The sequence below is a fragment of the Zootoca vivipara genome, chromosome 6, assembly GCF_965207765.1.
Source record: "Zootoca vivipara chromosome 6, rZooViv2.hap1.1, whole genome shotgun sequence".
NCBI lineage: Eukaryota > Metazoa > Chordata > Lepidosauria > Squamata > Lacertidae > Zootoca > Zootoca vivipara.
In genome coordinates, this window is record NC_142589.1 from 13,616,245 (window position 1) to 13,632,031 (window position 15,787).

General features: G+C 47.4%; 1 protein-coding gene across 2 annotated transcripts; it reads left to right on the forward strand.

The window, feature by feature from the left end:
* The first annotated feature begins 725 nt into the window (after positions 1 to 725).
* Positions 726 to 15,405, forward strand: GPR157 (G protein-coupled receptor 157). Of its 2 annotated transcripts, XM_060276226.2 has the most exons (5): positions 726 to 1,991; positions 7,563 to 7,776; positions 9,845 to 10,039; positions 13,474 to 13,764; positions 14,552 to 15,405. In XM_060276226.2, exons 1-4 carry the CDS (start codon positions 1,615 to 1,617, stop codon positions 13,699 to 13,701), a joined length of 1,014 nt encoding a protein of 337 aa, XP_060132209.1. In that variant the 5' UTR covers positions 726 to 1,614; the 3' UTR covers positions 13,702 to 13,764; positions 14,552 to 15,405. The 2 variants fall into 2 exon arrangements, with proteins under 2 accessions (XP_060132209.1, XP_088527689.1); XM_088671563.1 differs by lacking the exon at positions 9,845 to 10,039 and having other exon boundaries at positions 1,201 to 1,991.
* Positions 15,406 to 15,787: the final 382 nt, after the last annotated feature.

Genomic DNA, 15,787 nt, shown 5'->3' on the forward strand with positions numbered 1-15,787 from the left:
AATGAGGGGTGGGGAACAACCAGCCTGCAATCTGGATGCACCCCCACCCACATGGCCTCACCATCTTGCCGATAACATCTTACCTCCTCCACGCCGTGCTCCTCCCCCATGAAAAGAATTCATCTGCTAAAAGGCTTCTTTCAATCCTAATTGTGACACAGGAGGTGGCAGTTTTTCAGGGGAGAGAGTCGCAGCTGGGGAGGGAAGGGTTAACTTATTGCAGTGTCTAGGGAAATTATTAGGATTCCACTGTAAGTATCTGTCCTGGTTGGGATCTCAATTACCCCAGGAACTCACTTAATTGCCTTAAATAGGCTACTCCCTATCTGCTCCCCACCACTCCAAACTACAATCTGGAGAGAAGTTAAGAACACAAAAAAAGCCCTGCTGGCTCAGGCCAATGGCCCATCTTGTCCAGAATTCTGTTCTCACACTGGAGAATCAAATGCCTGTAAGAAGCAGGCAGGCAGGAATCTTAGCACAACAGTAACACTGGCCTTCCTTACAGGTTTGTTGTAAGGTTCAGCATAATATACTGTAATGACGATTGCTCTGGCATATGTTTGCATCCTGGGACAATGCTGACATCTAGAGGTCGAAGTCGAGAATGCATGCTCTGAAATACAGTCGAGACAATGCTCGACTTCTATTCAGAAGCGAGTCAGTACCATTGATTTCCACTGAGCCATGTTGTTGTTCAGTCGTGTCCGACTCTTCGTGACCCCATGGACCAGAGCACGCCAGGCACTCCTGTCTTCTGAGGCTTACTTCTGCGGAAGCAGGTATAATAGGACTGCAGCCTCCGATAGAGACCGTATATTAAAATAACGTAATAATAATTAATACAGCGAATAATAAAAAGACTGTGAAATTAAGTAAATAATGACTGTATATTAATACAAATAAATTAAGAAAACATATAATATAGTTCACATGGTTAAGATAGGACGGTCCTGGTGCTGCTGTCTTAGAGGAGGGCGCTCTGTGCATGCTCAGAAACTCAGCTTCTGGGGGGAAAGGGGCTTGGCCACTTCAAGAGGAAGGCATCTGCCGGCACAGCCTCCTTCATCCAGTCCGCCGTCTACGGCGCTCCGAAGCAAGGCAGGGAAGCGAAAGGAGGAGCCAGCCAGCAGCCCCCAGCCTGGGTGGGAGGGGACGCGGCGTCGAGGCCTCCGCCCGGGGCTTGAAGAGCAGCAGGGCGAGACGGAGCCGAGAGCCGGAGCCGTCGCTTGCTCTGCTTTCTGCCTCTGGGCGCCTCAGCCGGAGTCCGCAGCCGGCTCCTCCCCCCGCGCTTTGTTTCCCTTTCCTTTGAACTCCCGAGGCGCACCCGAGCTCTCCCCCGCGTCCTTCTCCTTTCACTTTCCCAGGTCCCTCTCGCTCGCTCTCGCTCTCTTTCCGCCACCCCTGCAAAGACACCCCTCCCCTCCTCTCTCTTCCCTTAACTTTCTCCCTCCGTAACTTGCGCCCCTTCCTTCCTCGCCTCCCACTGCGCGTTCTTCCTTTCTCTTAACTCCTTTCCTCTCCTGCCCTGATTTGCCCTGCTGAGATACCCACACACACACCGCCCCACTCCGACCCCTTGCCTCTGCGGCCAGGCCAGCCTCTCCTTCCGCCATGCCCCACGGCGCTCTGCGGACGGAGTTGTACCCCTTCGAGAGGGTGGTGGTACTGGTTTCGTGCGCCCTCTCCTTCCTAGGGTCTAGCCTTTTGGTGGGCACCCACGCCCTGTGGCCCGAGCTGCGGACGCGGCCCCGGCAGCTCCTGCTTTACCTCTCCTTGGCGGACCTCCTCTCGGCCGCCTCCTACTTCTACGGGGCCCTGAAGGACTTCGGCTCGTCCACGTGGGACTGCGTGGCCCAGGGCGCCGTGTCCACCTTCTCCAACACCAGCTCCTTCTTCTGGACGATGGCCATTGCGTTGTACCTCTACATCAGCATCGTTCAGGGATCGCCTACGGGGACCAGCCTCCTCTGCTTCTTCCACGTGGTGAGGTTCGTGGTCTTCTTCCCCGTCTCTTCATCTTCCCTGTCCTCGGGGACTCCCCTTACGGGTCACTGCAAAAAACAATCAAGGAAAACAAGGGCCCTGGAAGTTTTAAATTGAGGAAACTTTCTGATGCGAATTAAGGAAGCTTGTTTTAGGGGACCTTCACCCGGGGTGAAGCAAATAAATTTGGGAGCCAAATGCATGATCAAATCTGGCATAGTTTATCTTCCGTGTATTTAGTAAACTACTGCCCTTGCCTAATAATTGTAACTGCGACTGGCAAACCAATTCATTGATACGAACACATTTTTTTGCAGAAAAATACAGCACAGGACTTTCATTGCTGCCCAGTCTTGGTGTCCAAAGATGAAATATGCAAGCTTCTCTGGGCAGAGACTCGCCTCTTTTATGTAGATCATGGGGTGTCCCTCCACAGTGTGGTGTAGTAATTAGAGTGACAGACTTGGACTTTGGGAGAATCATAGAATTGTAGAGTTGGAAGGGACCCCTAGGATCATTCTTGTCCAACCCCCCTTCAATGCAGGAATTTGCAGGTTGCCTGTAAGGGGATCGAACCTGCAAACTTAACATTGTCAGCACCATGCTCTAACCAACAAGGTTCAAATCCCTGCTCAGCCATGAAGCTTACTGGGACAGTCCTTCACGCTCAGGCTGTTTGGCTTCAGCTGGTAGACCTCAAGGTTCTTGCTAAAATAAGAAAAAAGCAGATCCCACAACCACAAGCCTGTAGTCTGCTCCCCTCTAGCACCGAGGCCTCTCCATCTCCCTTCACATACACTAAGCTGGACCAATGGTTCATCCAGCTCAGTGTTGTTTACACTGATCGGCAACAGCTCTCCAGGGTTGTGGGCAGAGATTCTAGGATCCATCCCTTCCCCCTACTCTCTTATCTCGCCTACTGATGGAACTCAGATTGTCAATTCCTTGAAAAACCGGGTGGGGTGAGAATGTGATCAATAGGTGAGCTAGCAAGAGAGCTTGGGAGGGATCAGCAAAAAGAAACAGCAGCTTTAATTCACTTGCTGGGGCTTCCCCTGCCTCCCTCTGTGAGCTGATTTGCCAAGTCAAAGAAAAGCCTTTATTATGCCATGTGAGATAGGCAGTGGTCACATGCCAGCCTCCAAGCTGCGAGGAGTGACCACAGTGACCCTTTGACGCTCAGGCCTGCCAGCTGCTCAGCATTTGTTTAATAGGTTTTTTTTCTTTTTACCCATCCCCCCACGCTGGTATCTTTTCAATTAATTAAACTCCCAACTTTGTCAAGCTGGTACCCTCCAGATGTTTTGGATTATGACAACCCTGATGAGAGTTGCAGTCCTAAACATCTGGAGGGCAGCAGATTGGTGAAGGCTACTTACATCCATTTCAGCAGCTGCCCACTCGCCATAGGCGACAAGGAATTCCACAGAGGCGAGTGAGCAGGTCGCTTCCTCTCCACCCAGCACAGAAACTCAGCAGATTGGAAGAGACAGAGAGCGCCTCCCTGCTCTCTGAGCCCCCAGCAAGCTAGTAAAATATTTTGCGGGCTAATAATTTTTGTGGGCTTATTTACAAGGCTGCTTTTGTATAGCACCAGCTTGGGGCGGTGGGGGGGGGGACTTCTTAAGGCAGCTTACAATGCAAAACCTTAAAATGAAATAATAAGCAATTAATCGAATAAACAGTGCTGCACTAAAACTGCAGCACAGGATATTATCCTAGGAGAGATGCACAAACCATTGTTGCAGTCTCATGCCCATTTACTTGGAGAGAGATTCGTAGCTCTGGTAGAGTACCTGCTTTGCATGCAAAAGGTTCCAGGTTCAATCCCTGGCATCTCCAAGTAGGAGTCAAAAAGGGGACCTTTTTTTGGCCCAAGGGTTGCCCTCCCTTATGGGTGATCTTCTGGGGGGCCCATGCCAGTGGTAGGTGGGGGTCAGAGGCAAAAGTGGGCGGAGTAGCGGCTGCAGCTCCTCCTGTTGCGCAATACAGGTTTCTCCGCATATCCCTCTCTCTACTCATCCTAGCAAGCAAGATGGGTTTTCATTATTCTTAGGCTGGATGGATCAAAGGTGGAAGCTTTGCGTGCTCAATCGTTCTCCGGACCTCAGGAGGAAAACCTGTTATGCGCTTGTCCCGGCAAGAAATTGAACTCTGCCCATCCTAGTGCTGACATGCCGTTTGGCATGTTTGACTCCTCTCTCTCTCTCTCTCTCTCTCCTCTTGAGAACTTGGCCATCATGAGAACAGAGCTTGGGTGTGGCTTGAAATTACCTTTGCTTGTCTCCCAGGATAACCTATCTCCTAGGTAGGCGAGGCCTGTCGATTCGAGTACAGAAGCTTCTCTTTCCCGTCCAAACCAGACGATTTCACCTGACCTATATCCAGAGGTAGCAGAACATTGGCAGCAAGTTTTTGCAAAGTTAGATAGCATTTTGGGTGGCTCAGATTTTGTCTTTGGGACCGTAGAGTGCAACATACCAAGTTCCACACTCAATTTTGCCCTCTGCGCATGCTTTTTGCGCTCTACAGCGAGATCCATCAGTAGGAACCTATAACACTGGCTTTTGGCCCAGCCAGACTCCATACATACCAATCATTTTAAGCACGATTCCCTACCCAAAGAATTCTGGGTATATGATAGCCTGTGTGGTGTGGTGTGGTGGTTAGAGTGTCAGATTAGAGCCCGGGAGATGAGGGTTCGAATCCCTACTCTCTGCCATGAATTAAACTCAGGAATCTGTAATGAGAGCCATTACAATGAGAGCCAGCATGGTGTAGTGGTTAGAGTGTCAGACAAGTACCTGGGAGACACGGGTTCGAATCCCCACGGACATGAAGCTCACTGGGTGACCTTGGGCCTCTCATTGCCCCCTCAGCCTCACCTTGAGCGCCTTGGAGGAAAACGGGGGCTATAAAGTCTGGTGTGCCTCTGGGAGGTGCGTTGCTGCTGTTGTGGCCGCTGGGTGCTGAGCAGAACAGTGACTCATGCAGAAACACGGCAGGTAGACTCATTGGAGTTAAGGTTTCCTTAATATGGAACATTTGGGAAGGAGGCTAAAGGTGAAATCAGGGTTCTTGGCATGATGAGCTCCTTGGAGGGGGGGAAAAGGGGGGGTTGCCTTTGTTTGTCTGTTGGAAACACTCAAAGCGTTTGGGTGCTTGTATTGGAGCGCCTTCCCCATCGGTGGTGTTTATCAAGTGCGTAAGAGGCTTTTTTTTTTTTTTGAAACTCTTTAGGACTGGCAGTGAGATTTGGAATGAAATACTAGACCGTCGGGCTGGTCACCTGCAAGGGGACATCAACAAGCGGTCAGCCTCTTAGCTCATGACTAGGGCATATTTATAGCTCGCTGGGGGAGGAGGGTGCCTTTCAGAAAGCCAGCTGATTCTTAGGCAGCCAGGCACAACTTTATACTCATTATTTAATTGCATATTCATGACCCACACTTTCATAACATATGCCAAAGGTGGCTTATGTGACTGAAATGCTTTTATCTGTGTTTTAATTTGTGTAAGCGGCTTTGAGTCCCCAGTCTGGGGCAGAAAGGCGGGATATAATAATTTTCTTTGTTTCATTGAGTTTATACACTACTTGATTGTAAAAACAAAACAAAAAATAGAATCATCACCAAGAAAAATTAAGACCAATAAGGCTTTTGAAAAGTTAACTGGCACCTGCTTTCTAAACATATAGGCAAGCTTTTCTAAACAAAAATGTGTTTAGCAGGTGCTGAAAACAGTACGTTGATGGCATCTGCCTGATATCAATAATATGATAAAATCAATCAATATCTGTAAAATGTAAATTTAAAAACATGGATAAGACTGCAATAGGTCAAAGAGAAAAATTCATATTGTAAACACCTGTCTAGAAAGTAGAGTTTGACAAAGTCATCCCAAGAGAAGGCAGGGGTGGTTGCTGTCAAACCTCAAGCAGCAGGGAGTTCCACAGGGTAGGGCTTGCCACATGAAAGCCTTTGTCCCTGGCGAATGCCAACCTAATCTCACAGGTGTGAGAGGAACTACCAGAAATGCCCCATCAGAAGATACACCAGTGATCAAGGTGGAGTATAAGGGATCAGGTGGTTACTTTGAAGGCAAGGCATTTAAGGCTTTCTGAATTAACTCAACAGCCTTGATCTTAGAGCGGTAGCAAATCGGGAGTGTTTTGAGCATCCTGGGAAGACTTGAGTGGAAAGTGATAGTATTATCCACCTGGCCTGTTTGTTTGGGAATTGGCCAGCTCGCAGTCACTTGATTTGGCTGCAGGTAGCATGCATTACAGATGTAAACCAGTCTTGCAATCTGTTTAACAGTTTTGATGCCAGACCAGGGCATGGTGGGAATTGCAGGTTGATGAGGGATTACGAACATAGGAAGCTGAAATCCCAGAGAGCTGTTGCCAGTCAGTATCAACAATACTGAGCTACCGTAACTTAGTGGCTGGGGCTACCCAGTTAGATGGGCAGAATTATTATGGCTATGGTCATTCTAGTATATGGCAGATTCTATGTCTTAAGAAAAAGGCTGCAGCTTAGTGTTAGAGCACCTGCTTTGCATGCAGAAGGTCCCAGGTTCCACTGCCGGCATCTCTAATGAAACCCTGGAGTTTTGGACCAATGGTACAACTTAGTATAAGGCAGCTTCCTCCGTCTTAAGGGAAGGGCTTTAGCTCAGTGGTAGAGCACCTGCCTTGCATGTAGAAGGTTCTGGGTTCAATTCCCGGCAGGGCTGGGAGATACAGTACCCCTGTTTGAAACCCTGAAGTGCTGCTGCTAGTCAGTGTAGACACTACTGAGCTAGATGGAACCTAAATGTGCAGCGTTAGCCAACAGATTTAGAATAGACCACACACACACACACACACACACACACACACACACACACACACACTTCTTTCCCATGCTTTGGGATAAAATGCCTTCTCATCAGTTGGTCAGTCACATCTCGGGTCAACTGGCTGAAGTCCGGCTTGCTGAAGTCAATGTTTGTGTCTCACTAAAGTTGCAGTGTAACGCCTTTGCACAATTGAGCAAACAGGCTTGTCCTCTCATAAACTCTGTCCTAGTTCTGGAATGGTAGGGCAGTATATCCGGATGATAAGGAAAGGGGAGGCAGGAAATTAAGAGGCAACTTCCTTAACCCTTGAGAGTGAATTCTGGAGTTGAAGGCGTCGCAGATTGAGATGCAATTGTGTCTGCTTAGAGCACCACCTGGAATGAGTATCTCCACGGCCCAGACTGGTTCCTTGAGATCTTCTGCAGGCAGATCAGGTTGTGGCTTGTCATCTCTAAAGATTTGGAAGGTGGTGCTCCATGACTGTGGCATCTGGTGCTCCATGAGAGTGGTAGGGCAGAGGACAAGGGTGTGTGTTGGACTTCCTTTTCTTGCAATGAGGAGAAATTGATATGAACCTTCCTAATTCAGCCTCAGTGGATTGCTGTGCAAACCGACACGTGGCTATCCTTCAAAATCTAGTCACTATCCATGAATTTTTTTGACACAGTTCCTGAACTGGAACCAAAAAAATGGCCGCGCCCTGGTGGCTAATTATTCCCCCTCTCTGCCTGCAGCTGGGGAGTGCCGCTTGTCATCACCGTGCTGGCCGTGATTCTGAAGAAGATCGGTTACGACGCCTCCGATGTCTCTGTGGGCTGGTGCTGGATCAACATCGAGGCGGAGGATCGGATCCTGTGGATGCTCCTCGCAGGGAAGCTGTGGGAGATCCTGGCCTACGTGACTCTCCCGGTCTTCTACATCCTCATAAAGAAACACATCAACCGAGCGGTAGGTATTCCTTTTTTTCCAGGTAGGGGAAGACTAATTGTCTAGGGGTGAGCATCAATTTCCTCTAGGATTTGAGTGGACATTTGGGGCCTAAGGGCTATGCTTTCTTGTCGTCATCATTGCCGCATCCAGCAGGGATGTTGACACACCATTGGAGGCCGCAGGGGCACCGTGTGGGGAGTCAGGGATGGGTCAAGGCTCGGAGCTGATTGCAGGAGGAGCTTTGCGCCTGAGACTTTGGACTAGGATTCCCAGAGGAACATCTCAGACCAACAGGGCCTATAGATCCAGAACCTGGACCCCTCATATTCTCCTGAGAAATCGGGTGCCTCCCGACATTAATTTCATTTCATTTATTAGGCTTAGAGGGGAGCAGAACTGAAGCACATGACTTCACTGCTAGATGCAGCCTTTTACGCTGCACGATGTCATCGCAGTCCCTAAGTCTCCAAACCTACAAAAATAGTTTTGCAGTTGGAATGCCCATGTTGTTATGCTCAATTTGCAATAAGTGTTTATCCCCCTTGGTAGGTGTGTTTTGTTTTGTTTGTTTGTTTGTTTCTGGCTTTTCCTGGTAGTGGAGCATAATTTTCTGGCAACAGAAATAATTCCAGATTCTTTTGCCATTCCATCCTCCTCTGCAGGGGGCCCCGACAGCTGCCCTAGTCGCGTCTGGCTAAAACCAAGTTTGTGTGTTGGAACAGGTGTTGGCAGAGGGGCGCTCTTTTAACCAGATCTGCCCCAGGCTGCCGCATTCCACGCCAGACGTTCCAAGCCAGCGTCTTTCCCTTTGCTTATCTGTATTTGAGCACGAATGACTATCTTAGATATCCCTGAGCCACCTTCAAAACTGCTTAGGGGGTTCCCCGCTAAGTCCTGCTCAGATCTGACCCATTGACATTAAGGGACCTGGGGTGTGTGTGTGTGTGTAGTGGTTAGAGTGTTTGGCTAGGACCTGAGAGAGTATGGTTTGAATCCCCATTCAGCCATGAAACTCACTGGGTGACCCTGCCTCTCAGCCTAACCTACCTTGCTGGGTTGTGAGAATGAAATGAGGAGGAGAGAACCATATATTCTGCTTGAACTCCTTGGAGGAAAGGAGGTATATAATAGAAGGAAGGAAGGAAGGAAGGAAGGAAGGAAGGAAGGAAGGAAGTAAGTTTGGTGGGTCTGTTCTGAGTAGGATTTAGTTAGATACAAACCCACTGAGGTCAAAAAGTAAGCAGGTCTCTGGCTGGTGCTATGCATATGTGCAAAGTGTCCCTCATTCAGAGTTTTACCTCTGCCACTAACTCCAGTCAATCAATCAATCAATCAATCAATCAATCAATCAATTAATTATAGCAACCCTTAAGCAGACCACAGTTTCTCATCCCACAACGCCCATCTGCAAAGAAGCCTAACTGATTCTGACCAACCTCACAAGGCTGTTGTAACAATTACTGAGATAATGTTCAAAGCAATTCATATGGCCCATGGGGCAGGGAATATTTCCAGACTGAGGGCCACATTCCATTCTGGGCAACCTTCCAGGGGCCATGTGCCATGGCTAGTGTCTAGGGTTGTTATATTTTGGCAAAATCACAAAAAAAAGAAGTTGTTGAGCTATTTTAAAGGGAAATCGCCAAATACGATATTGCCGACATGGGTTGCCATACATCCAGATTTTACTGGACATTCTGCCTATTTCTGCCCAGGCACTGCTTCCGACTGCAACATTCTGGCTACGTCTGGGAAATTCCAGACATATGGGAACCTTACTGGTGTCAAAGGTGGGTGGAGAAATGAACACGGATTTTACCTTTTGCACATTGGGCTACTTTCTACACACTCTTCTTGCACGCCCCTCTCTCTATCCAAGCGAGCAAGAGGCATGATCAGAGTTCAACAGCACATCCCTGAATCGGGGTTGGCGTGATGTGTGGCGAGGGCCTGGCAGGGAGACTCGGGGGGCCGCAGTCAGCCTCTGGATTTTGAGGTTCCCCACCCTTGAGACAGATGCTAAATTGACCCTGCCCCCACCCACGCTTTCCCCTCGCTCCTCACGGTGGTCTTCCCTTTCCCAAAGCATGCTGCGCTGTCAGAGTACCGCCCTATCCTGTCGAGGACCCCAGCTTTGCTACCGAGGACTTCCATAGCGGATAAGAAGCTGATCCTGATCCCAGTGATATTCATCTTCCTCCGAATCTGGAGCACCATCCGGTTCGTCTTGACGCTTTGCGGCTCCCCTGCAGTCCAGAACCCGATGCTGGTGGTCCTTCACGTAAGTATCTTAGCTGTAAGGCAGGTGGGAGGTCCTGGAATCTGGTCACTTCATCCTAGAGGTTCCCAAAAGGTCTATGAGGCAGACTTTCATTTATTTATTTTTATTGTGACATTAATATTTATTTTTATTGTTACAGGTAGGTAGCCGTGTTGATCTGAGCCAAAGCAAAATAGAAAAATTCCTTCAGTAGCACCTTAAAGACCAACTAAGTTTTTATTTTGGTATGAGCTTTCGTGTGCATGCACACTTAAGCTCATACCAAAATAAAAACTTAGTTGGCCTTTAAGGTGCTACTGAAGGAATTTTTCTATTTTTATTGTGACATTCAAACTTTTCTTCCAAGGACCTCAAGGCAATGTTTGCAGTTCTTCCCCTGCAGTACCTAATTTTATCTCCACAACAATCCTGCGAGGTGGGTCAGGCTGAGAGGTTATTTAGTAGCCAAAGGGCACTCGATTAGCTTCAGGGCTGAGTCGTCGTCATCATCATCATCATCATCATCATCATCTTTATATCCCACCCTTTTGGCTGGGTTTCCCCAGCCACTCTGGGCAGCTCCCAACAGAATCTTAAAAATGTGATATAACATCAAACATTCAAAACTTCCCTAAACAGGGCTGCCTTCAGATGTCTTCTAAAAGTCAGATACTTGTTTATTTCCTTGACATCTGATGGGAGGGCATTCCACAGGGTGGGCGCCACTACAGAGAAGGCCCTCTGCCTGGTTCCCTGTAACCTCACATCTCGCAATGAGGGAACTGCCAGAAGGCTGAATGATGGGGGTGGAGACGCTCCTTCAGGTATACCGGGCTGAGGCCATTTAGGGTTTTAAAGGTCAGCACCAACACTTTGAATTGTGCTTGGAAATGTCCTGGGAGCCAATGTAGGACTTTCAGAACCTGTGTTATATGGTCACAGTGGCCACAGTGTGAAGATTTGAACTCTGGTCTCTTGGACCTCTATCTTTTTCTCCCCTGCAGCACACGCCTTTCAGTATTTTGGAAAGCATTGTGTAATGGATTATTATTATTATTACTTATTTGTAGCCCACCCATCTGATGGGTTGCCCCAGCCACTCTGGGTGACTTCCAGCATATATAAAACACAGTACAACATTAAACCTTAAAAAGCTTCCCTATACAGGGCTGCCTTCAGATGTTTCCTAAATGTTATAGAATTACTCATCTCCTTAACATCTGATGGATAAATAAATGCACAGCTTGATATTCATTTGCATTAGCCACTGGTCTCTGCATCTTGAGTCCAAAATGCAAACGTGTGTAAACTACTAAGGCAGGAACAGAAAAATTAAAATTAAAAAAATGCTAATGCAATTTTAGGCTGTGTCAACAGAAATAGCTATTGATTAATGTGGTGGTCTTGCAAACCAGTGTACAAATTTGGGGAAGAGATAATAAAGGAAATTCCTGATATAATAGGTGCACCACTGCCTTTAAGCCCCAGACTCTGCCTTCTATCAATTTTTGATGGGTCAAATGCAGACTTCATATGTAAACTACTTTTTCTATTAATAGCTGCTCATTTGACCAAATCACAGGACTGGGAGTTGTTGTTGAGGTTTGTTTGTTTATTTGTTTGAAGATATATGTCCATAAAGTAATGCTTATTCTCACTTCTGAGACACTGACTTATGAAACTTACTTGGGGTGCAGCTAAATCTGTGGATCTTGCCCCCATTGGTTACTTTTATGGTTCGTGAATCATAGAGATGGCAAGTTCTGATGGAATATGCCTTTATTTGGTGTTCACATTATTTGTTTTGTAGTCTTCTTGTGTTGGGTTGTATCTTGTGTAGTTGACTTCTGATGGCATAGCAGAATTGGCCGCATAGAGTCATAGAATTGGAAAGGACCTCAAGTTTCATCTAGTCCAACCCCCTGCAATGCAGGAATCTCAACCCAAGGTCTCCCATCCAATTTGAAACCACATCGGACCCTGCTTAGTTTTGCAATTGTGCTAGCAGTTTTATTGCTGCACCACTGGGAGGCTATAAGCCACATTCTAGATTTATAAGAATTCAAATGTTTTAGTATGGCAGCACCTGCACTTTGGAACTCCCTGCCTATTGATATCAGGCAAGCTGCCTTCGCCGTATTCTTTTTTTTTTTTTGGTGCCTGCTAAAAACATTTTGGTTTAGACAGGCCTACGCAGATTTTTAGAAGGTTCCTGTGAGTCTTAATCTGTTTTTAGTCCATTTTAAGCTTCCAAATGCCTTAAATTATTGCTTGGTGATAATTTTATCGTTTTATCTTTTCTGTGTTTGTGTAAACCATTTTGAGGATGTATTTTTACAGTCAAGCGGTGTTTACAATTTATGAAATGACGGCTGAGCTTTTCCATGAACTGCCTGCTTATATGAACCCAGCGGCTTCATATAATATCTATATAGAGCCGCTGGGAGAGATCGTCAGGGGGGTTGGGCTGGGTGTTCATCAGTATGCAGATGACACCCAGCTCTACCTCTCTTTTAAATCAGAACCAGTGTAGGCGGTGAATGTCTTGTGTGAGTGCCTGGAGGCGGCTGGAGGATGAATGGCGGCTAACAAATTGAGGTGAATCCTGACAAGACAGAAGTACTGTTTTGGGGGGACGGGGTGGGTGAGTGTGGGGGACTCCCTGGTCCTGAATGGGGTAACTGTGCCCCTGAAGGACCAGGTGCGCATCCTGGGATTCATTTTGGAATCACAGCTGTCCATGGAGGTGCAGGTTAATTCTGTATCCAGGGCGGCTGTCTACCAGCTCCATCTGGTACGCAGGCTGAGACCCTACCTGCCCCACGGACTGTCTCGCCAGAGTGGTGCATGCTCTGGTTATCTCCCACTTGGACTACTGCAATGCGCTGTATGTGGGGCTACCTTTGAAGGTGACCCGGAAACTGCAATTAATCCAGAATGCGGCAGCTAGACTGGTGACTGGGAGCGGCCGCCGGGACCACATAACACCAGTCCTGACTCCTGAGAGATCTGCATTGGCTCCCAGTACATTTCCGAGCACAATTCAAAGTGTTGGTGCTGACCTTTAAAGCCCTAAACGGCCTCGGTCCTGTATACCTGAAGGAGCGTCTCCACCCCCATCGTTCAGCCCGGACACAGAGATCCAGTGCTGAGGGCCTTCTGGCGGTTCCCTCATTGCGAGAAGTGAGGTTACAGGGAACCAGACAGAGGGCCTTCTCGGTAGTGGCGCCCGCCCTGTGGAACGCCCTCCCATCAGATGTTAAGGAAATAAGCTGCTATCCTATTTTGAAAACACATCTGAAGGCAGCCCTGTTTAGGGAAGTTTTTAATATTTAATGCTGTATTATTTTTAACACTCGATTGGGAGCCACCCAGAGTAGCTGGGAAAACTCAGCCAGATGAGTGGGGTATAAATAATAAATTATTATTATTATTATTATTTTCTCCCTCCCAAGGGCATCGGTAACACATTCCAAGGTGGTGCCAACTGCATTATGTTTGTCCTTTGCACGCGGGTCGTCCGGAACAAGCTGCTTTCCTCCTTGTGCTGCTGGAGATCCAGTAGCCCAGAGCATTCCCTGCTGAGCCCAGAGAGCCGCTCCCAGGGCCCTGATTCGGCCACCAAGGACTGGGGGGATGTGCGAGAAAGCGATCGAGCAAAAGCGGAATTCTCGAGCACCTGAGGCCTCCAAGGAACGCCCCTGTTTCAATGGAAGATGGGGCCTTGCCATGTCAGGATTTTATCTGTGAGTGTTTTCAGCTTTTGAGGGCTTCTGGCAAAGATTTGGGGTTGCACCCAACTTGAAGGGGAACCACTGAAATGAATGTACCTTAGTTAGCTGTGCTCATTTGTGGCAGTGAGTCTACTCTTGAGTCAAACCTACAACCCTCGGCCAGGTATTTCACAGCCAAAATGAGGAATTGAGGCTGCCTCCACGCTGGGAATTTACTGTGGACTAGCTGTGCTTTGTTCACTCACATTTTGTGGGGCGTCTGCACAGTTTCATGAGCAAAACGTATCCTGTTTCCCTTGTTTGGCTTCTCTCCCTCCCCCCAAACCTGCAACAGAAACCCAACTTTTTAAAAATGCAGCGGAATTTCCCCTGACGGCGCTGCTATTCTGGCCAATCACATTGCTGTAGCCGTTTTCGAGGTTGTGCCCTCTAGCCACTTCCTTCTCTATGGTCTGCCACTAGGGTTGCCAGACTCAATAGCGGACAGGACTTCTGTGCCTTTAATTGCCCTGTTCTCTTTTGAGTCTGGAAACCTTAAAGAGAAACCAGCAGACCCTTTGCTTGGAAATTAAACAAAGGGTCTGCTGGTTTCTCTTTAAGGTTTCCAGACTCAAAAGAGAGCAGGGCAATTAAAGGCACAGAAGTCCTGTCCTCTATTGAGTCTGGCAACCCTATCTGCCCAGGGAGGCTGAGAATGTCCCCTGCCTGAAGACTCTGTAGAAGGTGCCCCTCAGGGTAGGTGGAAATGGAAGGGATATTTCACTGACTCTTTCGTTTGTTTGTTTTGCTGTCTGGGCAGGTAACAGAAATGCCTCCAAGTGCCTACAGAGGGAGCTACTTGCCTGAGAAAAAAGTAGCCAAAGTTTTCACGGGTCTGCGGTAAGGGGGCTCTTATGAAGAATGGGCCCCTTTCTGGAATCCAGTTCCTTAGCTGGCTGACTTTTCACTTCTCTCTCTCTTTTTTGATCGTGGGGGTGTTGCGAAGATACTTCCCAGCTTCCACTTTTAATTCTTCTCCTCTAAGGCTTGTTTTAGTGCTTTCGTTTTCTTTTAAGAGACTTGGAGAATTCTCAAATCTTTAGCAAGAGCTTCTTTTCAGGAAGGGATTTGACCGTTGCAAATTCACTCCAAAGAGAGGAAGTGCTCCAGATTTTAGGTTTTGCATGGTTGGGTGATTTACAGCAGCTGGTGTGTTCCCAGCACCCTCCAGGTGTTTTGGACTGACTACAACTCCCATCAGCCCCAGCCAGCATGCCAGAACATTGGCTCTCCCACGCAAAGAGGTGGGTTTTTCTTTCAAAGTGTGCTCGCTTCAGAAATTTCCTACAGGACAAAGAAGAGAGGAAGAGTCTGCGATTCGCTGTGGAGCTTTCCTGTGCAAATAGATTTGACCCGTGAGACTCCCTGGACTTTTATCTTTCCAGAGGACTGTGAACACTGTTTAAAAAGACCGTGTTTCCTGTTGGAATTGTCATAATTATGCTCTGGAGTTTTGTGTGGGTTTTTTTTGGGGGGGTTGTTTTTTTTTAATATATAAAACAAGTAGACCGAGACTAACTTTGAGCTGCTACCTTAAGTTTTTCGGTTTTTCTTCCCCCCCCCCTTTTTTAAAGAAATGAATAAAGTAGCTACCAGTAGTTTAAGAACTACGAATCCTTTGTTTGTTTGTTTGTTTGTTTGTTTGTTTGTTTGTTGTTGCTGTTGTTTTAATTTCGATTCATGCATCTCTTCCCATGAGGCATCCCGGAGCGATTTGCGATAGAAAACATATTTAAAAACATTTATATAGATAGTTTAAATTTTTTTTATATTTTTTAAAAAACAAGTTTAAAGCAACAAAAGCCCATATATAAAATCAAATTTCAAAACCAAGACAGGATCTTTATCTGCTGGGATAAAGATTTAGAAGGCTCCTTGAAAGAGGAATATTTAGCAGGAACTCATTTAGCTAGAGCTGGCATGAGTCTGAATGCCAGGTGCTGGGAACCACTCTGGCCGGGAGGGTACTCTTGGACTCATAACCTGCTTGTGGGCA

Bases quoted from the DNA above. Each gene is read 5' to 3' on its own strand.
- GPR157 (XM_060276226.2), top strand. From the start codon at position 1,615: ATGCCCCACGGCGCTCTGCGGACGGAGTTGTACCCCTTCGAGAGGGTG. The intron at 1,992-7,562 runs GTTCGTGGTCTT...CTCTGCCTGCAG, and splicing joins TGCTTCTTCCACGTGGTGAG to CTGGGGAGTGCCGCTTGTCA. The intron at 10,040-13,473 runs GTAAGTATCTTA...CTCCCTCCCAAG, and splicing joins CGATGCTGGTGGTCCTTCAC to GGCATCGGTAACACATTCCA.